At 37.2% G+C, this 27,862-nt stretch overlaps 1 protein-coding gene across 5 annotated transcripts; it reads right to left on the reverse strand.

Moving 5' to 3' along the window:
- Nucleotides 1–20,152: 20,152 nt before the first annotated feature.
- LOC114285646 (two pore calcium channel protein 1B-like) lies at nt 20,153–27,479 on the reverse strand. 5 transcript variants are annotated; one of them, XM_082884306.1, is made up of 10 exons: nt 27,016–27,479; nt 26,757–26,928; nt 25,350–25,462; nt 24,088–25,194; nt 23,373–23,437; nt 23,059–23,149; nt 21,729–21,974; nt 21,003–21,136; nt 20,673–20,727; nt 20,153–20,498 (listed from the first exon to the last, which is right to left on the reverse strand). In XM_082884306.1, the coding sequence occupies exons 4-7, from the start codon at nt 24,205–24,207 to the stop codon at nt 21,939–21,941; spliced, it is 312 nt and encodes a 103-aa protein (XP_082740432.1). In that variant the 5' UTR covers nt 24,208–25,194; nt 25,350–25,462; nt 26,757–26,928; nt 27,016–27,479; the 3' UTR covers nt 20,153–20,498; nt 20,673–20,727; nt 21,003–21,136; nt 21,729–21,938. The 5 variants fall into 5 exon arrangements, 4 of the variants coding, with proteins under 4 accessions (XP_082740432.1, XP_082740426.1, XP_082740439.1 ...); XR_014338814.1 differs by lacking the exon at nt 20,673–20,727 and having other exon boundaries at nt 27,016–27,478; XM_082884300.1 differs by having other exon boundaries at nt 20,153–20,727.
- Nucleotides 27,480–27,862: the final 383 nt, after the last annotated feature.

Raw genomic sequence — 27,862 nt, forward strand, 5'->3', positions numbered from 1 at the left:
CTGCATGTCTTTCACACACTTTTCCTTCTTTGTACAATCTTCTCGGGGTGACACACCTCGGATAGACAAACTTCTTATAAACTTTTAACAAGTGTTGAACATCATACTGGTTTAACTTAACTTGTAAATTGTCCACAAATTTCAACAAGTATTGAATAATGACTTCAGCTTGACTTTAACTTGTAAATTGTCCACAAATTTCAACAAGTGTTAAGCAATAATTTCGGCTTAGCTTCAACTTGTAAATTGCTACAAATTTCAACAAGCGTTAAGCATTACTTCGGTTTAACTTCAACTTGTAAATTGCTACAAACTTCAACAAGATAAACAATAACCTCGGCTTAACTTCAACTTGTAAATTGCTACAAATTTCAATAAGCGTTAAGCATTACTTCGGTTTAACTTCAACTTGTAAATTGCTATAAATTTCAACAAGTGAAGATAAATAATAATCTCGGCTTAACTTTAACTTGTAAATTGCTACAAATTTCAACAAGCGTTAAGCATTACATCGGTTTAACATCAACTTGTAAATTGCTACAAATTTCAATAAGTGAAGATAAACAATAATCTCGACTTAACTTCAACTTGTAAATTGCTACAAATTTCAACAAGCGTTAAGCATTACTTCGATTTAACTTTAACTTATAAATTGCTACAAATTTCAACAAGTGAAGATAAACAATTTTGTCTTCTCTCTGCCCCCAATGTGAACCTGAGTTCTACTTGGGTTCTCATTATTTAGAAACAACATTATGCATCTTTTGTCAATTCACAAGTCTTGAAGAATTCTGTTAAGATTTTATTGATGACGTCGGCAAAAAATAACAAGGAACATCTAATGTTAGAAAAATTTCAAATTATAAATGTTTCAGGGTCTTGGCAATGCTTTGCCCTCATTATCTTCAAGCCGGTATGCTCCACTGCCCAATACCTGATGTAATTCTGTAGGGTCCTTCCCAGTTTGGGTCAAGCTTGCCCTCTCTGGGATCCTTCTTGTTGCCAATAACTTTTCTTAGGACTAGGTCGCCGACCTAAAAATCCCTTGGATTGACCTTCTTATTGTAAGCTCTAGCAAGCTGCTGCTGGTATGCTGCGAGCTGAATTGCAGCTTTGTCTCTTCTTTCTTCTAAGAGATCTAGATCTCGGGCTAGAAGTATGCCATTAGTCCCATTCTCTACTCTCTGGGTTCTGACCCCTGGGATTCCGATCTCCAGTGGGATGACTGCTTCTGTGTCGTAAGCCATGACAAAGGGGGTTTCCCCTGTTGATTTTCTCGGTGTAGCCCGATATGCCCAGAGTACATTGGGCAACTCGTTTATCCACTTTCCTTTTGCTGTCTGCAGCCTCTTCTTTATCCCATCCAAAATTACTTTGTTGGATGCTTCTGCTTGCCCATTGCTTTGGGAAAAACTTGGTGTTGAAAAGTAATTTTTTATCTTGAATTTCGCACAAAAGTTCTTGATGAGTTTGCTGTCAAACTGCGTTCCGTTGTCGGCAACTATTGCTCTTGGAATGCCAAATCTGGTGATAATGTTTCTCTATATGAAGTTCTTGACGTCCACATCTTAGATTTTGGCAAGAGGTTCTGCTTCTATCCACTTCATAAAGTAATCTGTTGCTACCAGCAAGTACTTCCTTTGCCCAGTTGCTTGGGGCAACTACCCAATGAGATCCATGCCTCATTGGGCAAATGGCCATGGACTGGATACAAGATTCAGGTCAGCAGCTGGCTGGTGTATCAAAGGTGCGAACCTTTGGCATTGTTCACACTTCTTCACGTAGGCTTCTACATCTTTTTGCATGTAGGGCCACCAATACCCTTGAGTAATGGCCCTGTGAGCTAGTGATCTGCTCCCAGCGTGGCTTCCACAAATCCCTTCATGAATTTCATATAAAAAATCTTCAACCTGCAAAGGGTGTACGCACCTTAAAAGGGGTCCAGTGAAGGACCTTCTGTAGAGATGTCCGTCCGCTGTCAAATTGAATCTTGCCGACTTCAATCTGACCTTGTGTGTTTCCTTATGGTCTTCTGGCAACTTTTCCTCTTTTAGGAATGCAACAATTGCATCAATCCAGCTTAGTCCCAAGTCCACACACATTGCTTCTTGTTCTGTGATCGGTGGTTCTATGCTCGGGCCTGACAAATAGTCAATCATTATTGTCCTTGTTTTTCCAGTTTGTATTGAACTTGCCAAGTTGGCCAATGCGTCGGTGTGACTGTTATCATCTCGGCTAACTTGAAGAAGTCGGTAGTTGCGAAACAAGGCTGCCAGCCTGATGACTTCCTTTGCGTATGCCGACATTCTCTCATCTCGGGTTGCAAACTCTCCTATTGTCTGATTCACTATAAGTTGTGAATCACAAAAAATTATTATCTCATCTGCTTCTACTGCCATTGCCAGCTTTAGTCCTGCAATCAATGCTTCGTATTCTGCCTCATTGTTCGAGGCCTTGAACCCTAATCGAATGGACTGTTCCAATATCTCCCCATCAGGAGATATTAACACTACTCCTGTCCCTGCTCCTTGCTGGTTTGAGCTCCCATCGACAAACAGGTGAAAGTAGTCACCGATGTAAATGCTGCAGGGTCTGAGTTTTTCCTTTCTTTGTTCTTTTGCTTTTGGCCGGGCTTCTCCTTGTTTGCTTGGACATCGTTCATCTTGGCTCAACGGAGCCCGATGTTCGATGGATTCTAACGTGAATTCGGCCACAAAGTTGGCCAAAACTTGGCCCTTAATTGCTGTTCTCGGCCTGAACTCCAGGTCGTACTGGCCCAAGGCCACTGCCCATCTTCCTATTCTTCCAGTTAAGTCTCCTTGTTGTAACAAGGACTTCAGTGGGTGCTCTGTTAGCACTATAATCTTGTGCGCATGAAAGTAATGGTTTAGCTTCTTTGAAGCCATTACTAAGGCCAGCATTAATTTCTCTAGTGGTAGGTACCTTGTTTCTGCATCGGCCAAGCTTTTGCTTACATAATAAACAGCCTTTTGCTCCCCTTTTTCCTCTCGGATCAGCACTGCACTTACTGCGTGTTCTGAAACTACTAAATACAAAAACAGTTCTTTCCCAGGTTCAGGTGTTGGGAGGACTGGAGCCGTGGTCAGATATTTCTTTAGGTCGGCCAAAGCGGCCACACATTCCTCAATCCATAGGAAGTCCGTGGCCTTCTTCACCAGGTTGAAGAAAGGTTTACATTTGTCTGAGTTTTGGCTTATGAACCTGTTTAGGGCTGCGGCCCTTCCAGTAAGCATCTGAACCTGTTTTGCCGATGTCGGGCTTTTTAGCTCTAGGATGGCCTTGATTTGATCTGGGCTAGCCTTAATGCCCTTTCTTGTTACCAGGTACCCCAAAAACTTACCTGATCCAACTCCAAACGCGCACTTCGATGCGTTGAGTCGGAGCCGGTATGTTTTGAGTATATCAAAGATCTCTTTTAGGTCGGCAAGATGACCCTTAGGTTCCCTGGTCTTCACGACCATGTCATCGATGTAGACCTCCACTGTTTGGCCAATCAGGCGTTTGAACATCTTGGTTACCAACCTTTGGTAAGTTGCTCCTGAGTTTTTCAACCTAAAAGGCATTACCTTGTAACAATACAGCCCTTTCGGGGTGATAAACGTTGTCTTCTCCTCATCTGGGGGATACATGGCTATCTGGTAGTATCCCCTGTAAGCATCTAGGAAGCTCATCCTTCCATGTCCAGATGTGGCGTCTACCAACTGGTCAATCTTGGGTAGAGGAAATCTGTCTTTGGGACAAGCTCTGTTCAGGCTTGTAAAATCTACGCAGACCCTCTATTTACCATTCTTTTTCTTTACTACCACAGTGTTTGATAGCCATGTCGGATAATTGACTTCTCTGATGGCCCTGGCCTCCAGAAGTCTGTCTACTTCCTCATCCACTGCTTCGACGTGTATCAACGTCGGTCTTCTGGCTCGTTGTATTACTGGTTTGGCTGTCCTGTCAACGTTCAATTTGTGGCATGTGACCTCGGGATCAATGCCAGGCATTTCATAAGGCGTCCAAGCGAACACCTCTATGTTTACTTTCAGAAAAGTTTCCAGTTCTCTTTCTTCTTCTTCGGCTAAGCCCGAGCCGACAAGAAAGAAACGTTCTTCATCATCCTCCTGGACGAGGACTTTCTTCAGTGCTTCTTCAATCTTCGTGGCTGGCTCCTTGCCGACATCCTCTAGGACCTTCATGTCCTCATCTTCAATCTCTGCCTTCTCCGGTTCTCGAATGTTACAGGTGGATTTCATTGCTGCCATGGAGCAATTCTTTGCCTACAGTTGATCTCCTCTGACTTCTTCAATCCCATGCTCTGTTGGGAACCGTAGTAGTTGATGCAACGTTGAGGGAACTGCCCCTATTGCATGCAACCATGGCCTTCCCAAGATGATGTTGTATGGCGAGGGCGTGTCAATCACCATGAATTCTGTCTTGATCTTCTTAGTGCCGGCTTGTACTTCCAAGCTTGTTGCGCCCAGTGGCCAGGTCGGCGTTCCATTGAAGCCGACCATCGGGCCATTAGATTGCTCCAAGTCATCAGGATGAAGGCCCAGGTCCTTGTAACATCTAACATACATGATGTCGTAAGAGCTGCCTTGATCAATCAGGATGCGTTTCACTTGGCACTTCCCAACCTGGAGGGATACTACCAAGGCATCATTATGTGGATGTTGGACCATCTCTAGGTCGGCTTCAGTAAAGACTATCGTCGGTCCCTAGCATACTTCAGGCCGAGGTCTTTTATGTCCGACCTGGCTCACGTGCTGTAGGTGTTTTACCTTCTGGGTCTCCCCTCGTATGTCGTTTTCGTTCACCTTTGAGTGAATTACATTAACCACCCGTGGTCCTCCTGCCTGTGGTTGTTGTGCTGAGGAAGGAGGAGCTACTGGTGCTTGAGGCAATCTTGCCTGTTCTTCCCTTGTCCTGGCCTCATCGACAAGGTCCCTCAGATGGCCTTGCCTCACCAAGTCTTCTAAGTGTGCTTTTAGGGCTTTGCAACCTTGAGTTGGGTGCCCTTCTTCATTGTGGTAAGCACAACGCCTACCGATGTTTCTTCCCATAAATTTCCCTAGTATTCTTGTTGGTGCTCTGAAATAGGGTTGGTTTCGTATTTAATCCAGGACTTTGTGGACCGGGATTCGAAACATAGTCGTCACTGCCTGTTTAGCCCTCAATTTCGTTTCTTGTTTGATCGATCCATTGTTTCCTCAGCTTCGCTTCGGCGAGCCGTTTCTTTTCTCCTGCTTTGTCTCTTTGTTTCCCGACGTATCCTCCTCGGCTCTGGCACATTTTTCGATTCTCCCCATGAGTTCTTCCATGCTATTTGGCAATGTCTTTGCCAAAGACTTCCGTAGTGGGCAGTCATCTTTCAGGCCGTTCTTGAAAGACACGACCGCCACCTCTTGGTTACATTCGGGTATTCGATTGAACACCTCGTAGTACCTTTTTACGTAGGCCCTAAGGCCTTCATCCTTTGTGATTTTTAAAGCCATCAGTGTGTCGACCCTCAAGGGCTGTAGTTTGTTCGTCACAAACCTGGCGACAAACATCTCGGCCAGGCCTTCCCAAGTCTTTACGCTTTCCTTCGGTAGTTTATGGAACCAATATGATGCAATCTCCCCGAAGGATGAGGGGAATACTTTGCAGAACAACGGCTCGTTCCCATTATATAATGCCATTGAATTCAGGTATAGTCCAACGTGAAAATTGGGATCTGACTTACCATCATATATTTGGAACCTCGGCATACTGAATCTCTTTGGTGTTTCAAATTTGTCCAGTTCCACCGAGAATGGTGTCCTCGGCTTCAGCATTCTGTTGCTTCCTTTTGAGGTAATCTCTCAAGTCTTCTTTACACCTCCCTGGAGCTCGGTTATCTTTGGACTTCAATCTTTTCGGCACACTACTTTCGGCCCCGTGGTGGGCCCGTTTTGATCTTTCACCATGGGTTGTGTCAAAGCAGAACGCCTGCCCTTGAACATGCTGATGTTCTTTGGGCTCTAGGTCCTTCGTGTGATACGTCCTTCGGGGCTCCTCTCATCTTGGCTCCTCTCGTCCGACTTCCCTGGAAGGTCGGAGAGAGTGCCTTCTGCTTCTGGTGTGCTGAGGGGCTTCGAGGATTGTTTTCCTTCCTCCTTTCTGGGTATTAGTTGCTGGAATCGACGTGTCGTGCAGCGGGTACGGTGGCTGCATGACATTGTTTTGCATCATGAAGTTGACAACCGACTGCAAGTCTGCCAACTTGTTTGCCAATTCTTTTACTTCTTCATCCCTCCGCAGGCACCTATCCCTCCATACCTGGAGGTTATCTTCGTTATAGTACTTGCTTTGGTCTGTCTTCTTTGAAGTGTCACCCTCTTGGACGGCGTCTTTCTCTCCGTGGCCCTGGTCACGGGTTTCTGCATTGTGGTTGTCTCCTTCAATATCAAGGTCGATTGGTCTGCCACTCCCAGCAGGAGTGTCATCCCCAATCTTTTCCTTCTGTCCATTACTGGTCATCTATTCTTCTAAGTTCTCTTAGACGACGCCAAATTGTGTGAGTGATTTTTTGATCACACTGCCCGTTTAGTAATCAGTTAGAGAGCACCTGCAGAATAGATGGCTTCAACTAACTTGTAACAGAAAAAGAAGGCTCCGGCGGTAGTTCTTCCACCCGGGGGCACTCCGACGATCAAGTCAGTATATCTTTCAAAGATAATCAAGTGCTAAACTTACTACTCAAAGCATAAATTGCGTACTTTAGACCCACGGGGGTGCCTTTTTTTTATAGTTACCTCCATCCAAATCCCATTTAGAAGCCTGACTTCTATGGATTCCTATTCAGTACTTACTTTGGACTCCTCAAGAGATAAAGATAAACTCTCTAACAGTTTTATCTTCATCTTGACTAAGTCTCCTCTTCATTCTAGGACTCTTGTCCCTTATCCATTTATCTCGGATTTCGATATCTTCGGAGATAACCTCGGCATAATGACCAGGATACGTGACACCTCGACTGACACATCGGCGTCACCTTGCCACGTATTGGTACTCAGAAAATATATCCTCACAATTAGTATAGGCATTGGGGCCTTGCTTTGGCAGATTTAATTGGAAATACTTATAGATAGTGAAGTCGAATAATGTCGATGGTTAATTTATTTATAGAAAATCTTTGAGATTCTTAATAAATCTTTTCTTAATTTTATTTATAATAAGGTCAAGTTTGGCAACATCAAAATAATCTATCTTTTTATTTTTTTTCCATCACATCATCTCCCTACTTTTCTGCACATCTTTTCGTAAAAAGATAAAAAGTGCACTTATTTAGGTCATCCCAAACAACCCCTAAATGTTAACTCTTGATTTGTCATATATTTAATTATGAATAATGGTAGAGATTATGAAAAAAATATTATGAAATATATTATGAAGATTTTTCATCTTTTAATTAGTATGTAGTGTTTTATTATAGGTATAATTTAAAGATAAAGAATCTTTATAATATTTTTTTTATAATCTCTAATATTATTATTTAATTATATAAGATTTCACTTTTTTACCGCATCATTGTAAGTGTATTTACAAATATTAAATGTGAGTGTGCCATTATTCTTTATTTATTTAGTTCCCTAAATGTAAATGTATATAGAATACTCTCTCTCTCTCTCTCTCTCTATATATATATATATATATATATATATATATATATATATATATATATATATAGAATAGCTTAATGATAATTTGACTCTCTATCAATGATGTGATGTCCCTAGTGGAGATTTACGTATGTGCTGCTTCCTTTTGTTTTTATTTTTTTTTAAAGTGAGGTTTAGGTTAATCTTTATGTATTTGTGTCGGTGGCTTAAAATAAGTCACTTTTTAATTATTTTAGTTTTAAAAAAAAAAAGAATAGTACTAAGCAATGACTTATTTTGCTGGAAAAAAGAAAAAGACAAAGGAAACTTTAACTAAATTTTATTACTAAAGAAAAAACTACTTTTTTTAATATTTATTCATTAAACATATAAGATTTTCTAATTATTAGTTTTCCCTAAAGAACTTGTAAAGTTAATTTTTTTTTTTTTCTCCTAAACCTCAATAACCACGGCAGAATTGTGTAGGAGCCCGGACGGCCCCTTCAGATTTTTTTCTTTTAATTTATTATTATTATTATTAATTTTATATTTATAAATATTTATAAAATATATAATGAGCTGATTTGTTAATTTTATAAAAATTACTTCACTAATTTTTTATTTCATTAATATTTCGCAATGTGTAATAAAAATGATCTCTAATTACTTAATGTTTTAAATAATAGCATCAATTTTGTCAAGCTAATTTTATTAATATAAGAGGTATATATCACTAATTTTTTTAATCTTACAAATAAAATAGTATGTACACTTTTTTTTATGACTAATGTTAGAAAACTTAAAATTTCAAACTAAATTTATTTACAATGATATAGCAGTAGTTGTGTTTTAATTGATTAATTTCTAAACAAATCAATTAACATGTAAAAGCATCTTCAATATATATGTCAAATTAAATTAAAGGTAAGAAATTGACATATGCTAATTTGATATTAAGCTCTCCAGTCAAATTTTATTATTTTATTATTAAAAGATGAATTAAAAATTATTTTATTTCTAAAAAAGTGTTATAATTATTTTTTATATGAGCTAAAATGCTTTCAACTTTTGCCCAATCCATGTCGTATTTGACAAATGGGGTGGAGTAAAAATTTGGAATCAAATTTGATTGCTTATGTGCCATGTATGATTTGACATATAGGTTGAAGATGCCATTAATGAGTGTAAAGAGTCATGTTTTAGGAGTCTTGAACATATTTTACTTTTTATTTATTAGATTATTTAAATTAATATAATATCTTAAAATAATAGTTTAACCGACTCACATCTAATAGGTCAAAACTTTCAAAATTAAAAAAATTTATTTGTTAGATTATTTAAATACTTCTTTTACAATGCTTATATAAGAAATTATGTTTTAATAATATATCAAACCTAACTTAGTATTTTTTATGCATGTGTATTCGTCTTCCAGACACAATTCCTAGTTCAACCCCGTGAATAAACATTATGTTGGGATTCAATTAACTCTCTATACCATATATTTTCCAATTTTTAAATTAATAACGAAAGATAGCCTTTTATAGCTATAGGTGGAGATAGTGCACTACATCATGGATCAAGATAGGAGTGATAAACCAATGGAACGAGTCGAACAGTTAACTATTTAAGTTTTGATTTGATAATTTTAATAAGTCTTTAAAACTTACTTAAGTTTGATTCGTTAAACTTTCAAACCGATCTCAAACGAATTTTTATCGAGCCAAGTTTAAGTAATTTGATATTTTATATTATTTTAGGCTTATTGAATTGAGGCAAACAAACAATTGACTGTTCAAGTTTGATTTCAAAATCTTAACGAGTTTTAAATTTGTTTAAATTTGACTTGTTTATTTAACGAACCTATCTTGAACAAATTTTCAACAAACCAAACACGAGTCACTGGAGCTATTAAATTCATTTATCACCCCTAATCAATATTGTTGGGCAAAGCCCGATCTGTTAGGATCAAACACACCCAGAATAATATCTCACACACATAGAGAACACAATATTTACGTGGTTCGGCCCAATGCCTACATCCACGGACAGAAATGAGAATTTTCACTAAAATGGAGCAAAATACAAAATACAGAGGAGGAGATGAAACTCACTCAACTCACAGCTCTTTACTCTCTAATTTCTGATATCTCTCATCCTCTCCCTCCCATCTCTATTTATACACAAAAGGAGTAGGTGGGAGAGCCTTCATTCTTGACTTGGGTAGCCTCCATTCTTGACCTTTGCTATGGTTGGTGGCTGCCAAGCTTGACTTGGTTGGTTGCCTTCCCATGTTTTTCATGCATGTGGGTTGGAACAACAATTCTCCCCCTCCATACCCAGATGCATGACTGACTTCTCACTTGAAGTCCATCCCGGCAATGTCTCTGCAAATTTCGAGTTTGTCTCTCGAGACCACCTTTGTAAGCATGTCAGCTGGATTCTTATCTGTGTGAATCTTGGTCAGTTCCAATAACTGCTTGTCCATCACTTCGCGTATCCAATGATACCGAACATCAATGTGCTTTGTGCGAGAATGGTACATTGAATTCTTGCTCAGGTCTATGGCACTCTGACTATCACAATGTACCGTGAACTTTTCTTGCTTTAATCCCAATTCTTGGAGAAACCGTTTCAACCACAACATTTCTTTCCCGGCTTCCGCTGCGGCAATATACTCTGCCTCAGTTGTGGATAAAGCAACACACTTTTGCAGCTTGGACTGCCAAGACACAGCTCCCCCTGCGAAAGTGAACAGCAATCCTGATGTAGATTTCCTACCATCAAGATCGCCTGCCATATCTGAATCAGTATAGCCTTCCAAGACTGGTTTAGCATCTCTAAAGCACAAACACATTTTTGCTGTACCCTTGAGGTACCTCAGAATCCACTTGACTGCTTCCCAATGCTCTTTTCCTGGATTGGAAAGGAATCTGCTTACAACTCCAACCGCATGAGCAATATCTGGTCGAGTGGACACCATTGCATACATCAAACTCCCTATAGCGGATGAGTAGGGAATCGCCTCCATCTCTTGTCTTTCCTTCGTAGATGAGGGACAAGAATTCTTGCTCAGCTTGAAATGATTAGCCAGCGGAGTACTGACTGGCTTGGCATCTTTCATGTTGAACTTCTCAATTACTCGTTCAATGTACTTCTCCTGTGACAGCCACAACTTCTTGGCTTTCCTGTCACGCACAATATTCATGCCCAAAATTTGCTGTGCAGGGCCTAGGTCCTTCATGTCAAAGGACTGTAATAACTCCTTCTTCAGTGATCTGATTGTTGTGGCATCTTGTCCAACGATCAACATGTCATCAACATAGAGTAGAAGTATGATAAAGTTTCCACCGGGAAATGTCCTGACATAAACACACTGGTCTGCAACAGTTCTCTTGTACTCATGACCTACCATGAATGAGTCAAACTTCTTGTACCACTGTCTCGGCGCTTGTTTGAGGCCGTAGAGACTCTTCTTCAATCTGCAGACTAAGTTTTCTTTCCCTTTGACTTCAAAACCTTCTGGTTGCTCCATGTAAATTTCTTCCTTCAGATCACCATGGAGAAATGCTGTCTTCACATCCATTTGTTCAAGTTCCAAATTCAAACTAGCTGCTAGTCCCAAAACTACTCGAATGGATGTCATTTTCACAACTGGCGAGAAGATTTCATCAAAATCAATACCTTTCTTCTGCCCAAAACCTTTGACAACCAATCGAGCCTTATACTTGACTAGCTTTCCGCTGCCATCTTTCTTCAACTTGAACACCCATTTGTTCTGCAATGCTTTTCGACCCTGGGGAAGTTTCACCAAATCATAAGTCTGATTCTTCTGCAAGGATTGCATCTCTTCTTGCATAGATTGCTGCCAGCTACTCTTCTCCTTATGATTTTGAGCTTCTTGAAAACTTTCTGGCTCCCCCTCATCGGTAAGCAAAATATACTCAGAAGCAGGGTATTTGGTTGACGGCTTAAATTCTCTTGTTGATCTTCGTAACTGTGGACCAACAGTCTCTGGTAGAGGGGGTTGTGGCTCTCCCTGCTCAACACCCTCTGCTTCTGGATCTTCTTCTTCTAGAAATCCATCCTGCAACTCTACATTATTGACTGCATGCTGCGGTAACTCTTCTTCATCAGTGGCATGCTGTGATGGTGCAGGGTTTGGAATAATTTCTGAAACATCATCAACTTTGGGTTTGGCTGGTTGCCCAAAGTCTTCAAAGGTCTGGCCTTCTTGAAACACCACATCTCGGCTTCGAATGACCTTTTTGTGTTTCGGATCCCACAATCTGTATCCAAATTCTTCATCTCCATAGCCAATAAAGATGCATGGAGTGGCTTTGTCATCCAGCTTCTGTCTGTGCTCCTTGGATACATGTGCAAATGCTTTGCACCCAAACACTCTCAAGTGAGAGTAAAAGATCTCCCTTCCAGACCATACTTCTTCTGGAATCTGAAAATTCAGTGGAACTGATGGCGATCTGTTGATCAAATAGCAAGCAACACGAACAGCTTCTCCCCAAAATGGCTTTGGTAGCTTTGCCATTTTGAGCATACATCTGACCTTCTCCACAATGGTTCGGTTCATTCTCTCGGCTATACCATTGTGTTGTGGGGTTCCAGGAACAGTCTTCTCATGCCGGATGCCGTGAGTAGCACAGTAGGCTTTAAATTCCTTTGATGTGTACTCGCCTCCATTGTCTGTTCGGAGACATTTCAGCTTCTTTTCAGTCTCCCTTTCCACCATAGCATGGAATGACTGAAAATGCTGGAACACCTCAGCTTTGGTCTTTAAGACATAAACCCATACCTTCCGTGATGCATCATCAATGAACGTCAGAAAGTATTTTCTACCACCCAACGATTCCACTTCAATGGGACCGCAAACATCAGAGTATACTCTGCTCAACAACTCTGATTGTCTTCTGGATGATGAATGGAAAGCTACTCTATGATGCTTCCCAAACAAGCAGTTGTCACAAGGATTTAATTTTGCATCTTTGGCAAAGGGAATAAGTGACCTCTTTGCCAAAATCTGTAACCCTTTCTCACTCATGTGACCCAGCCTTTTGTGCCACAAATTTGGTGACGTCTCATCTTCTGCTGCGTTGAGACTATTTGAATTCACCTCCACATGAGTCTTGTATAGTGTGCCAATTGCCTGTCCTTTGGCTACCACGAGAGATCCCTTTTTCAACTTCCATATGCCTTTGCCAAAGTAGTTCTCATAGCCTTGTCGATCTAAGGCTATCCCTGAAATAAGATTCAGGCGTAAATCGGGAACATGCCTGACATCTTTCAACACCATCGTGCACCCAACTTTGGTTTGGATATGAACATCACCAATTCCCACAATTTTTGAAAAACTGGAGTTACCCATTTTCACTGTACCAAAATCTCCAGCTTGGTACGTACTGAAGAACTCCTTCTGGGATGTAGCGTGGTAGGAAGCTGCTGTATCTACCACCCACTCGGTGTCGTTGTCTGACATATGGAGGCATTCTTCTTCTTCAACAGAGAATAATGCAATATCCTCTGAGACAGAAACTGCAGTGGTCCCATCTTCGGTCTTTGGCTGTCTATTGCCTTGTTGTTGTTCTCCCTTCAAGGCATAGCAATACTTCTTTATGTGACCCTCCTGGCCACAATGGTAACATTTGAACCTTGGCCGGCTCGTTCCTTCTTTGAATTTCCCTCTGTCTTGAGATCTTCCTCTGCTGCGTCCTCTACTTTTGCTTCTTCCCCTGCCTCTGCCTCTGCTTTTATTTTCTGTGACGAGGGCATGGGATTGATCTCCACCCATTTCTTTCTTTCTTGCCTCTTCACTAAATAAGGCATCTGTAACCATGCTCATGGTCAGTTTCCCTTCTGGGGCAGAGTTGCTGAGAGACACCACCAATGTCTCCCAACTGTCTGGCAAAGAACTGAGCAGCAATAGGGCCTGCATCTCATCATCTAACTCCATTTTGACAGTTGTTAGTTGGTTCACCAAATTTTGAAACTCACTGGTATGTTCAGCAACAGAGATACCGCCTTTCAACTTCAAATTCACAAGTCTCCTCATCAGGAGGGCTTTGTTCCGAGCAGTCTTTGACTGGTACATGCCTTCTAACTTTATCCAGAGAGCATAGGCATCAGTCTCCTGGGCGACATGGTGGAAGACGACTGAGGGAACAGCGCGTGCCCTACACGCGCCATCAGCACGCGCGCGCCAAGCCGAGCCGAAGCCGAGTTGACCAAGCCGCTGACCAAGCCGCTGACCAAGCCGCTGACTGAGCCGCTGACGTCAGCAGAACCGGAGGAATAATCTGGTGCTTCGCAGGCGCACCAGATTCTGCCCATCTGAACCATTCAATCTGTTTTGGCTTGATCTAAGCCATTCAATCTGCTCTGATACCACTTGTTGGGATCTGGGATCCCGCCCAAGACCTTATAGAAATCATTGCAAGCAGAAAAACACACCCACACACAAGGAGACACAATATTTTACGTGGTTCGGCCCAATGCCTACGTCCACGGGAGAGTAACCGGTTATCACTATACCAATGAGGAGATTACAGAAAGATTACAATAGAGGAGGAGCTCACACTCTCCTCACTCAGCCACTCACCCGTCTCCCTCGCTCACACCGAGGGAGACGGTCTCTCCGCCTCACATCTCTCGCACTCTTTGGTTCACGGTTTTCTTCCTCACTTACTCCACTTTGGCCTCTCCTCTCAACCTCCATTTATAGGTGAGGGAGTAGGTGGGAGAGCCTTTGGGCAGCCTCCATCCTTGACTCTTCAAGATGGTTGGTGGCCTTCCATTGTTGACCAAGGTGTGTTCCCATGGAAGAGCATCACCTTCTTCACATGGGGTGAATTCAACACGATCCAGGACGCGGGAAGCTTAACAACGAGGTAATCACGAGATCCTTTATTTGTGTTGATAAATATATATATATATATATAATTCAGTGTGTGTTTTTTAAAAAAAGAATCAGAAGAATATTAAACTTTAAATTTTTAATAAATCTATAATTATTTCTCAAAATAAATAAATAATTAATTAACTAAAAAAATGATACAATTTGCAGACATCCAATCTAGTAATTCCAACTATTTTTTTGAACTGTAAAATATCAAAAAAAATTATTGAACTATTGCTAAGGTAGCTTTTGATTTTTTATTTATTTTTTTTTTTTCCCAAGAAAAGAGTCTCAATTTATAACTGGACAATTTGACAAAGACAACATGTGTTTTTGGTGGACCGTCGTTAGCTTTTGATTTTTGCCAAGAAAAAAAAGTCTCATATATATTTTTTTAAACGCCCTCAAAATCAAACATACAATTGAATTTAAGGGGTAATTTTGTCTTTTCACAATGCGGTGGTAGTTTGTTGCGGCTATAAATGAGAATTTGGCAGGAATCGCCATGTTCTGAAAGGGTAGAACAAGGAACATGCCAGCTGTGGGGATGGGTGGTCCTTGTTCACAAAAGTCTCCTTGTTCTCTGTGTCCACCAACATGTCTGAAAAATTATTTAGTGCACTTGAGGCGAACGGAAGTAGTGTCTTAATTTAATTCTTATTACTTAACATAGTAATAAATTTTTATTTTTTATCTAATTTTAAAACACAATTGAACAAGTGTCCCACTATAAATGGAGTGGACCAAATGGCCTGTATTTTCGTTCATTTGCCATGCAAAAATTGGTCCACTTGACTCGAGTTTGATTCTTTCTTCTTTTTTTTTACAATTTTTGGTTTTGTTTTTATTCTTTTTTATATTGAAAGTGAAGAGAGGAGTCGAATTTATAAGAGCATCTCCAATCCATCCTCTATATCTTCAAATATGGAGGATCCTCTCCTAAAAATAACTCCAACCCATCTTCTATATCCTGATGAATTGATCCTCCAAATATAGAGGGAGGATGAAAAAATAGAGGAGACTCTAAAATACTATTCATTCTATATTTCTTAATTATATTCGAAATAACTTTTAATGCGTAAATTTAATTTTTATAAAAATGACATCAATAAAAAGTATAAAATTATACCTTTAAAATGAGTATAATATTAAATATGTTTTACAAAAATTTTAAAATTAAATATTTATTAATGAACAAAAATTACTTTTTAATTGGAGTTTGAATGAAGAAAATGAAGGTTTGTGGTTGGAGTTTAAATGAATAGTGACCTCCTCTATATTTACTTTTTGAATAAAAAATATTATTTTCATCCTCTTAAGAAGAGGATGTGATTGGAGATGCTCTAACTTATTAATTAGTTTCACGATTTTTGGTTACTGAACTAACTCTATTGGAAGTTTTGTTGACCATTAATTTAAGAGTTGGTTTTGCAATTACTTTTTTAATAATTTTTTAAAAATAATATGCATGTTTGACAAATATTAAAATAATTACTTTATTTTTAATCCTTAACTTTTTAACCAAAAGCAAAAACACCTTTATTTTAGAAATACCATTTAGGAATAAAAAGAATTATTTTCAAATGACTGTTTGAAGAATCTTTTTTTATTTTTTATTTTTAAAGTGAGTGAATAAAATTATTGTTAACTGAGACAATTCAATTATAATGAAATCATGAACAACTTTGCATATTTCGAAAAATGGTACTTTTAACACCACTATGCGGTTAACTAACGAGTCAGCAATTGCTCTCACCAACCCAACTCAGTGTGGGGTACAAAATTTAAAGAAAAAAAAGTATAGAAAACTTTTAAAGTTGGTAAGTATGATTGCAAACTGAATTTTTTATTTTTTATTTTTTTTTCAAATGTTTTTTGATATCAGGGTGTATGGTATGGAAATTAAGAAAAGCACTTTCCTAAATTCCACTGCACAATAATTAATATTTTCTGTCTGAAGCAAACACGCTAATTTTAGTTAGTTGTTGGGTAGGAGCCAACACACTCTCACTCTCTCACCTACAAATCAATTGGCTTTCCAATCTAATTTGCTTTAAACCTACAAAAGCAAAAGCAATAACAATCCTTAATTTCAGTAGGCTTTTAGGGCATCCCCTTTCTTTTAAGGGTAACTTCAAAGTTGCCTCTTTTTGGCGGTATAATGGATCAACCCTTAAACAACTAATTAACATCATGTAACTTAAGGACCAGTTTTATGTATTTATTTATTTATTATAAAAATAAAAATAAAAATAAAAATTGATGTGTAGGCTGATTGTAAAACCGAAGCCCACATATGTAAATGCTCAACGACAATGTATGGACCCATGCGATCAACTATTAATGTCCAATTGACAAAACCGTCGATTTAGTGTTTGTATCCACCTGAGAAGTATTACTGTTGTTTTTTTATTTTTTTTATTTTATAGGAAGATAATTTATACGGTGGTGGTATACGTATTAATTGGTATACTAATTAATGTATCAATATATGTTATGATATTGCTATTTCAACACTATAATCTCACCCATTATACAAATCACAAATACCCAAAACCTCTAAAATTATATCATATCATTCATTAATACACTAATTAATAATAATTAGTGCACATAGTATTATTTTAATTTATTAGTAAATAATGGCCTCAAGGCCTACAATCAAGCAGGGCTCCCCTCATAATCCAATCTGGCAAGTCATTTGGGTCAAAATTTAGAACTTAGAAATTATCTACCTCATGAGTGGGATTTGATATTTGGTCCAATAATTGATATTTTATAGAGATAAGAATATGATTAATGAAATTGTTTGATAAGAATGATAAATTATTATTTTTATCTCATTGCCACTAAATCACCCCACTACAATATATAAGACTATTCGCGACCAATTATTTTGGTTTCTAAAACCATTATTTTGGTTTCTAAATGTTATTGTGACGAAAATAAATTTGGCACCAAAAACGTTACTAAAAGTACGTTCAGAAAAGTCAAAATTGACTTTTAGTGACGAATTTTCAAAAGTATCACTAAAAATAGCAATTAGCGACGAAATTTGTATGGTCACAAAATGTTTGATTTGTAGAACTAAACATTTGGTTGCTGATACTTCGTTACAAAATGTCCTAATTAGGTCACAAAAAACAAAATAATGACAATTTTAACAACAATTATATTTGGTAGCTAAAAGTCAAATTACTTTCTCTACTATATATTATCAACACTATAAGTCAATTTGAAAAAAATAAAATAAAAAAAATTGACATCCACGCATCAAACAATTCCCAAACCATAATGAGTATAGAAAGCAAACTTTTACAAAAAGTAAATAAATAAATAAATAAAACTCAAAGATGGCAAATAAGATAAATAGCCTCTAATGTGATCAAAGCAAAAATTAGAAAAAAACAAAAAACCAAGGATGGCACTGAGAAGAATTGTTCAAGAGATTGGTTACACTGCAACAAACTGTACATTAGGCGACTAAAATTGACGACCAAAACAATTTTAGTCGACAAAAACATCGTATTGGGCGACTAAAAACCTGATTTAGTCGACATTTGTTTAATCTTTTTAGCTACTAAATTATTTTAGTCGCCATATAGTCTTATTGGCGACTAAACTGAGTTTAAGTCGCTGTTTACAACCATTTTAAGCGACCAAAATTTCATTTAGTCGCCGTATAATAACATTTCTGCAACAAAAAAATTTTGTCGCCAAAAAATGGGTGTATTTTGATGAATTTTTGGTGACCAAAGCTAAATTAGTCGTTGTATATTAACCATTGCTGACAAAAATTTGAAATTAGTAGCCAAATAGGATTCTTTTGGCAACCAATTTTTAGTCGCTATTAAGGATATTTGGCGACAAATAATGATTTAGTTGCTAAAGCTTCGAAATTTTTTTAGAGGGAAACTCATTAATATTGGCGCGCAGTATATATTACACAGACACACATTTTTGTTCTGTTTTGACTCACACACCAACATACAGAGCAGTCGATACCTAACCTTACCATCGCTCACCACCGCTGATCATCACCATCGCTGGCCACTGGCAGTCGCCACCACGACCACTGCAAATCGGCCCCACCGCTGATTACAGGTATTTGTCTCGCGCCTCTCTCCCTCTCTGTTGATCTGGGTCTATGTGTTTGTATCTCTTTCTCGCCGTCTCTCCCATGCCCGTGTCTAACGATTTCTGTAGGGTTTGTATATGTTTTTTTTTTTCTTTCATTTTCTGTTGATGTCGTAAACAATTTGTTAGGGCTTTTTCTGATTTCGTGAATGGGTTTGGTTGAAATTTCGGATTGTGGATTTCTGATTCTCAATTTTGGATTGTTGAACTATATGACCATATTGAATTTTGTATTGGTATTAGATGTATGGGAGTGAAAAATGGTTTGAGGCTTTCAAAATATTGGGAGGTTAACAACTATGTTTCAACTAATTAGCACCATAACTACCCTGTAAAACCATAAAAAACATACTTTAGTACAAGTATCCATCAATCAAAAAAGATATATATATATATATATATATATAATGCTTCTAAACCATTCAATTACAATAAAAACTTAATCCACATATTGCAGTGAGTGTTTGATGTCCATACAGTTAAAATTAACTTCAAAATGATATATATTTTTTATTTTTTTAATTACCTCTTTTCAAACATAATAGCCACATAAACATAATTTAATCTATCACCAAAATTACCTTTAAAGAATATGTAAAGCATAAATATTTTAAATAACTACAATTAAATAATACCTGTGTAAGGATGACGTTGAGGAGTTTGTTCCTGCTTTTTATTCATACAGCTTTGATTGATGACTGTTTATGAAACAACTACGACTAATACAAATTGTGTTTCTAATCAAAGTACCAAGATGACAAACAAATACATGGGATTAATATATATATATATATATATATATATATGCTAAGAAAAGGGGGCATTAACTTCATTCTCTACCTGATTACACTCATCTGCATTCATCATTTACTGGATCTTACCAGTCAACTGCCAAAAAAAAAAAAAATCCTAATTGAATGTAAAGAATATGAAAGAATGAAAGGATACCACAATCTAATCACTGCTGGAAATTAGGCTTTTAGCGGCGTTTAAAAAACGCCGCTATAAGTACCAAAAACGTCTCTAATTCTTTTTGTGACGTTTTGTACCAAACGTCGACGACGCGGCCGTCGCTATAACTTTATGGCGTTTGGAAAACGTCGCTGTATTAGTATAGGCGGCGTTTTTAAAAACGCCGCCAAATGTCCTGCCCTAACAGTACTGTGACGTCACGATGATTTTAGCGACGTTTTTAAAACGCCTTTATAGATTTTTTTTTTAATTTTAAAAATTCCAACCGTTATAATGACATTTTAAAAACGCCATCTTATCTTTCTTTTTTTTTTTTGGTTTTGAAATTGTGCTAATTTTATGTGATTAAACTAAAAGAACACCAATAATAAAACTAAATAACACTAATATGAAATAATAACTCCCATTCAAATAACAAATATAGCATTAATTCACTTTCCCATTCAATTTAATATAACATTAATTTTCCCACAAAATAACAAATATAGCATTAATTTTCCCACAAAATAACATATTCAAAAATTGAATTCACAATTCTTAATCAAAAAATTACTACCTTATATACAAAGCCACAAAATAACATTACCCTCCTCTCTCTCTCACCACTCCCCCATTTAATACAAAAAATAAGAAATGAACCAAAACACCCACTGTCAGATCCGAGGAAAAAAAAGAAAAAATAAGATAAATAAAAAACCGAAGGATTTTAACACAAAAAATCCTGAAAAAATTGCTGGCCCTTTGGCAACTAATTCAGAAGTTGTGGTTGGATCCGATGACAATTTGGTAAACAACTTCTTCACTTGCTCAACAAGGTCCTCATGCTTCACAGCTACAGAAGCAACAATTACCTAGAATAGTAGCTCCAGGTAGAACACCCAATGTTCAGGACTTCAAGAAAGTAAATTGACGGCATTGAATAATTGATAGATGAATGAAGGTGAAGCCAACATGTTAACAACTAAATAGAACTAGCAATAAATTATGAACAGACAAGATGCTCATAACTTTATGACACCACCTACCATTCTGGATGTGTGTGTCGATATATACTTTTGAAGATGATCTTTGGTGATTGTCCTGACATTTAAAGTCAGTCATGTCAAGGTGCTATAAACTGTACCAAGTGAACTCACTATTATCTATTAAATTAACATCATCTCTGGAATACTATTTTTTTTTCCTTCAAAACAAGAGATTGGTGATCTGGAGGCTGGAACCTCTGATCTTCTGAAGATTCATATGAAATCATTAATCAAGGAAAATAAGAAGCTTAATTCGCCTTGTGAGCTCCACAATCATGTCATACATATTTGAATGAAAGCAGTGTAAACACATGTAGGGAAGAGAAGTACCCAGCCAACAATGTTGAAGCCCTTCTCAATAAATGCTGCATCAGTGGGTCGCTTTCCACTCACTACTTCAAGAACCAGAACCTCAAAACTATAAACATCAGTCTTTTCTGTTGCTCTACCGCTTTGCATTCATTCTGCCAGTGAAGTAATACACTCAATTCAGAATAGACTACTTTGAATGCTTATACCAAAATCATAGTAGCTATACTACAACGTTACAAAATAGAAAAAACTTGGGCCAGTGCTCCACATGCCTGCTGCTTCTCAAGTTCAATTGAAAGTCAAAAACTGAAACAATAGATTTTATCATACGGGGTAACATTGTTCAATATCTTAAACCCAGAAGGCACCCACATTATTCTTTTCTTTCTCAAAATCGTAACTAATGCATCTTCCTGACAACTTTGATGCAGACCATTAAAAAAAAAAAAGTGAATTTAAAGAAGCAGCAAAATTTGAAAATTTATTGATATCAAGTCAGGATATCCAGTTAGGACCTCGTATGGTTGAATTTTGGTTTTATTTGAGTCCTATTTTATCCTCATGTCATCTAGTTTGCTTTCCCAATTTTATTATGTAATTAGGCAGGGTAACCTCAAACCCACCTATCAGACTGCCCCACATCAGTCTTAGTGAAACCAACATCAAGAGTAGTATTCCCCACTAACAATCTCAATAATAAAGTTTTGAGCATTTGAGTGTCAGCTATAATTTAAATTGCCTTACCTGGAGCCAGATACCCAAATGTTCCAGCTACAATAGTTGTAATGTGAGATTCCTCATCTTCTAATAATTTGGCTAATCCAAAGTCAGATACTCAAGCCTCAAAATTCCCATCAAGCAAAATGTTACTTGACTTTATGTCACGATATATAATTCGTGGGGAACAATCATGGTGCAAGTATGCCAGCCCTTTTGCAGCTCCCATGATGATATTTAGCCGTGTATCCCAGTCCAGCTGCTCAGATCTCTCTGCACATACCAGTAGAACAAAACAATGTTTTCCATATATTCAAGCAGCACATTTACAGACTACAGTGGGCAATATTGTGAAGAGAAAGGCCATAGGTGGTGAAAGTTGCGCATCTCAAAATCAAAATATATCATGCATTCCACTAGGCATCACATGAATTAAACAACATCAAATGAATCCATAACAATTTTTTGGCCAATCTGGTATCCAAATAAAACTGAGAGCTTCGGATTTTTGCAATATCATTTCTTGGCATATCTGGAATATTGTAAGATATCTGCTGATACATCATGATAACTTGTTAAAGGTGTCAAATAATTGCACATCTTCATTCAAAGCTACAGAAAATGAATTATAATATAATTGTTAACACGGAATAAAGAAGTTCCATTCAAATCCATCTAGAGAACCACCTGATGAGATGAGCACAAAAGATTTTTACCACACCTTTCTTATGATGAGATGGGTAGGATTTCCAGCCCAACATAGTCAAAGCAAGTCAAGCTGTCAAAAGGAGTCTACTCAATTTTTAGTCAAAGAGAGGCATTAGAAGCAGGCTTCAGAGAATTTAATTTGATCTTTTATAGAAAAGTAACAGTGTAACACCAAATTAGCTTGGCTTCCACCATGTTTTATTTACGGTATCAGCAATATTTTTGCTTTTCTATTTCATCGTTAGACTAGGTAGTTGTTCTAGACATATCTATTGACACAAGTAATCCATTAGGCAAGCAACTCAAGCCAAACTTTGTTTTCTGTTATCTAAAGAAAAGTACAAAGTCAATCACATTGAGCATCTCCAACGCTATTTAGTCCTGTAAGAAACACAATTTTGTATATTCTGCAAGGTGCGCCATCCTGATTAATTGTTAGCTCAAGATAAACAAGGCACCAAAACCTTTGGTTGCTAACAAGGATATGGAACAAATAAGAACAAGCCACAAAGGGCATAATTTTCACTAGTTAACTAGGTAAACATAAATCACAAGTGAACTGCAAAGACAAGTTGACATATTCTTCAGTCATGCACAGAGCAGTATGAATGAAGAGAAGATATAGATGATCGTGACAGATTAGTGTTACCTGCATCCAGGCTTGCCAGTTTCCCATTATTAGTAAATTTAAAAGTGTCACCATTCCATTTGGGTAGTCATTGAAATTGAAAAGTAGGTAGCTTCCTTTGTCAAGAAAACTGAGTCACAAAACTAAAATTTAACTCATACACAACACCTTAGAAAGTGCAATGAACAGGAAAATAACAATGTCAGCTCTTGGAGATGTAGGTCTTTGGTAAATGTAGGTAAATCATTAATATTCTATCAAAAACAACTATGGATTGAATAACACATGTCCCAGAAGGTGTATTAAAATACTCTTAACTTAATGGCATAGGATACTCATTATCAGAAAGATCTATTCCTTCTAATTTTGGGTTCCCAGCATTGACTAGACCACCAAATATCTGCAAGCAAAAGAAGACACATGAAAGACAAATTATGTTAAATTTTATACTGCAGACAAAGACAATCAGTCAACTAAAAAGAAATAAAATTGAAGACCACATGAAAGCTTTTGACATGACTTGGAATTCAAATTAGGTGAATAAGGAGTTCCATGTTTTGTTCTGAAAGTGAAAGATGTCAGAAATGTTAAGCATAACTAAGCAGAAATGATTGTGAGGCTAATCACTCTATGCGACAGCTAGTACTAAACAAACTATTTTCCAGACATGAGTATGAATCAAGAAATAGAACTATATGATATGCCGTGGCTATTTTTCATGACATACCTCGGGTTTTCAATAAGGTTCATGCAAGTGGCTCATGATCCATTTTATTTATTTATTTATATTGGGTATGTGTCTAGGGTCATTAAATTGTATGAGATGTTCTGCATAAAAGTGATGAGCACAATTTTTATGCATCTGGAGATGCAGGTTAACCAGCCTTGGATGTTTATCTATTATTTTCTTATGCAATACAACTGTACAAGTATAGAGGTGAAATTCAAACTACAAAAGCAAAATGTAGATGTGGATTCTATCTCTCACTAACTTCCTCTTGATTGCAAACGGACACACTTGAACTAATAAACTCATGTAAATTAAATTACCGAAAGTAAACCGGAGTTAGCATGGAAAAGTGGATACTTGTAAACTGAGTATAGCATCCAGAACAGATTCATCGGACATATTTGCAGGTCAAGATCACCAAGCTTATAGTTCCCCACCATCTAAATTCTTCAGGGGGTTATGTTAGAAGAAAACTTGTATCCTTGAGATTCCAACTCAAAGTATTAATATACAAATAAAGTATACATAAAACATGAGTTATTTGCTGCAACAATGGTGCTATCAAGGATGTCAATATTTTTTCATTCCAATGAGCTGCTTCAAAAGCGCATATAGTGTTTGGAGAGGCAATCTTATCAGTATTTTAAATAAATGGTCATTCTATTAGTAAAGGTTGGCATAGCGGAGGTTACAAAGAAAATTTCGGCCTTAACTTGCACAAAGTGTCTGTCCTCATGCTTTATTTAAACCTGTGTTTTAACCACTTAAGAACCAAAGCTTTGATCACTGTACCCTCTTTAATGGTTACATACTGGTATATCTTGTACGCTGCAAAAGTATGACAGTAGTTAATTTATTTGTGTACTTCAGATATAGTATACATACTTGGGCCTTGCCCATATTAATGTATTACATTTTGACCTCAAAAACATTATTATGTTTTTTTAAACAAATGGGAAAATTTTAAAGGTATTTTGCAAGCAAGCAATAACTTACATTAGATTTGGACCATGCCAGATCCAAGACATCACTAGTGTGGCCATGAAATTCTTGCAGTGGCAACTCCTCAATCTGATGAATTTTTTCCACCAACTCCTCAATGACAGGAAGTGAAAAACCAAACATTTTTAAATATAAACATAATTAATTAACGGTTTTTAAAAGTAAGTTTCTTACATTCATTCAGAATATAAACATACATAAAAATAAAAAAAATAAAAAATTTTATTCAAGGAAACAGAGTTTAAAGCAAGTGTAAATAAAAACCACCTTACCGATTCTACTTTGCTAATCATAAGTTGGCACGTTAGACTATTCGGATTATAATAGATAGAATACAGACACTAATGACATTAAGGAGTCACAAAAATTGGATGCCCCTCTATTTGAGCCAAAATAGGAATTTGAGTTCACCAAAATACGAATACCTGTGAAATACAAGCAAAAAACACAATTAAACACCTGTTTTAACAAGATTTTAACTTCCAAAAAGTAAATTTTATTTCTTCTCTCCCACACACCTGGAGAGGGGTTTTGGGGAAGGAAGAAAGAGAAGAAAAGAAAAGGACAGTAGAATAATTACCTAGATAGATAGAATAGACAATAGAATAATTGATTAGTGTGTGTACACCTAGCATTCATATATTGCTTTTCTATTTTGTGCACGAGACTTCAAGCAGTTATATTGTCTAGCCCCTGAAACCACCCAAACATAAAGTTTAATAAAAATAAATTTATCATATAATATTGATTAGTGTGTGTTTATCAAGTGTATGCAAATTTAAAATATGGTCTTACAAAGTCTATGTTAACTGCGCATGCTTGTAAGAAATTATATCTTAACACTTAGATTATCAGCATTGAAAAAACTATTGTATGGGGAACAATTTCATATTTCACTGCTTGATAAAGAACCGGCCAACCTCATTACACATTGTTTTGATTGTGGGTTAAAAGGAACAGAAGCAGGCTCATAATTTCTCTTATTCTCTACACTAAATCATTTACCTTGTTAGTAGGCTAAATCATTTAACATGAAGCAGAATCTATCACTCTTGGACCAATAATTCAAAATTTGTTCAATTGCACAAGCTTCATGAAAGAGGATTTTGAAGTCACATACAAAACCATGGTAATATAAAGGCACGTCAATATTAAAAAAAGAAAAAAAAATTATATATGCATATATAGGTTTGATTCTCAAGTTGATTAGGTTTAAATAAGGTCTAAATTAAGAAACAACTCAATCCTATCGGTTTGACAAATTGAAGATCCGGAACCAAACCAATGGACTAAAAGAACCAAATCAAGCTAACCCAAAGAGACCGGTTTAATTCGATTCTTCGATTCTTCAGTTCTCAGGCTATTTTGAATACCCCTAATAGAAATTAAACAAACAACCCTTTATAATGTCAATAGAGAAGGCCCAAGCAAAACCAACAAGAAACAACATAGCCAATATCTAACAACAATCCTAACCACAAGTCTAATAACATGACCAAATATGCTGCAAGTTATATAGAAAATCATTGACAGAATACAAAACTCCCTTGAGGTTAAGCTTCACCCTGTTGGCAATTTTTATTTATTTATTTTTGAGCAGCAAAATTGCCATGGGGATTACTTTCCAAATTTGTTTTTCTATCTTTCTGAAAGAAACCCCATCCCACCAATGCAACAACTCTATCACCGAACCCGGCATGACCCATTGGATTCGCCACCAATTAAAATATTCGACCAAACACACCAACTCAACGGGTAGAGCAACAGAACATGGTCCATTTTTCCTCAACCCAATTGTTACAGAACACACAAAAGGTACTAATACTTCCATTAAGGATGCCAATTCGCTTCAAAATCTGAACCCAAGTATAAATAGAACTGCTGCAAAATCAGAGACAGACAAATTTCTGGACTCATAATCGAGAAAATGAGCACTCGATCTTTGCTATATTTATAAATCATAAAAATGAAAGAATCATGGACATACCACAACTTTTTAATTCCAAAATAAATTTCTTCACAAAAGACTCCAATAAAAGCCTCCCCAAGGATCTGAAAATATTTGGTAGATGACCTAGAGAAATAATCTTTATGTCAATGATCTGTAGTAGCAGCAAAAGCTCCTTCTTCCGGTCACTTTCACACAAGGCCAGCAAATCCTGATTAAACTTGTTTGTAATTTCAAAAACCAAATCGAGAGAGACGGGAAGGAAGAGCATGAGAGAAAGAGAGACAGAAATCAATACCTAGCTGGTGCAGATGGTGGTTATGGTGGAGCCTCGAAATCGAGAGAGAGAACTTCAAAATCGAAATCGCTCAGAGATGAAATCTCTGAGACCGATCTGAATCTCTGAGAAATCAAGCACTGCCTCTCTCTTCGCAAGCTCCCAGTCCCTGTCCTCCCTCTTCTCTCATAAAACTATGATTACCGGCCAGATCTAGAGAGAGAGAGAGAGGCGGTGGAGCTTTGAAATCGAGAGAGAGATCTTCAAAATCGAAATCGCTCTGAATCTCAAAATGAACCTGCATGAATCTGAATCTCAAAGAAAATCGCTCTTGAGGGTTTAGAAGCAATTGGGGGTGAGCAGGAGAGAGGCGAGATTTGAAGGTGTGAGAATGAGAGGGTTGAGAGAAAGAGAGAGAGATGCGTGCGTATTACATCTCAGATTCAAAATAAGGGTTTCAACAAAGAGGAAGAGAGGAGGCGCGTGAGGCCAACGGATTTGGAGGCGTTTAAAAGCGACTCCTATTATAAAACAGTGTAGTTTTATTTTAAAGAATAGGTGGCGTTTATAAAACGCTGTTAAAAATTAATAAAAGTGACGTTCAAAAAAACGTCGTTAAAAAAATGCCACCATATCTCATTTTTCCTGTAGTGAATCATGGTTGCCAGTAAAAGAATTGAAAAATCATTCAGTTGGATGATGGATATAAGGCAGTACATCAAATAAGACCTCCGTGAAGACCTTGATGGCAATGAAATGAGAAGAATTCAAACTTGAAGTTGATAAAATATTGGAAAAAGAAAAAACTGAGTAATATATCGCACAAGGAACCACTACTACTAGACATTAAATCAAACAAACATATATT

Source organism: Camellia sinensis, chromosome 1 (genome assembly GCF_055761805.1).
Source record: "Camellia sinensis isolate YWXY chromosome 1, ASM5576180v1, whole genome shotgun sequence".
Lineage (NCBI taxonomy): Eukaryota > Viridiplantae > Streptophyta > Magnoliopsida > Ericales > Theaceae > Camellia > Camellia sinensis.

Bases quoted from the DNA above. Each gene is read 5' to 3' on its own strand.
- LOC114285646 (XM_082884306.1), bottom strand. From the start codon at position 24,207: ATGGTGGGGAACTATAAGCTTGGTGATCTTGACCTGCAAATATGTCCG. The intron at 23,438-24,087 runs GTAATTTAATTT...TTTTGCTTGCAG, and splicing joins CTAACTCCGGTTTACTTTCG to ATATTTGGTGGTCTAGTCAA. The intron at 21,975-23,058 runs GTAACACTAATC...TGGTATGTGCAG, and splicing joins ACTGGCAAGCCTGGATGCAG to AGAGATCTGAGCAGCTGGAC.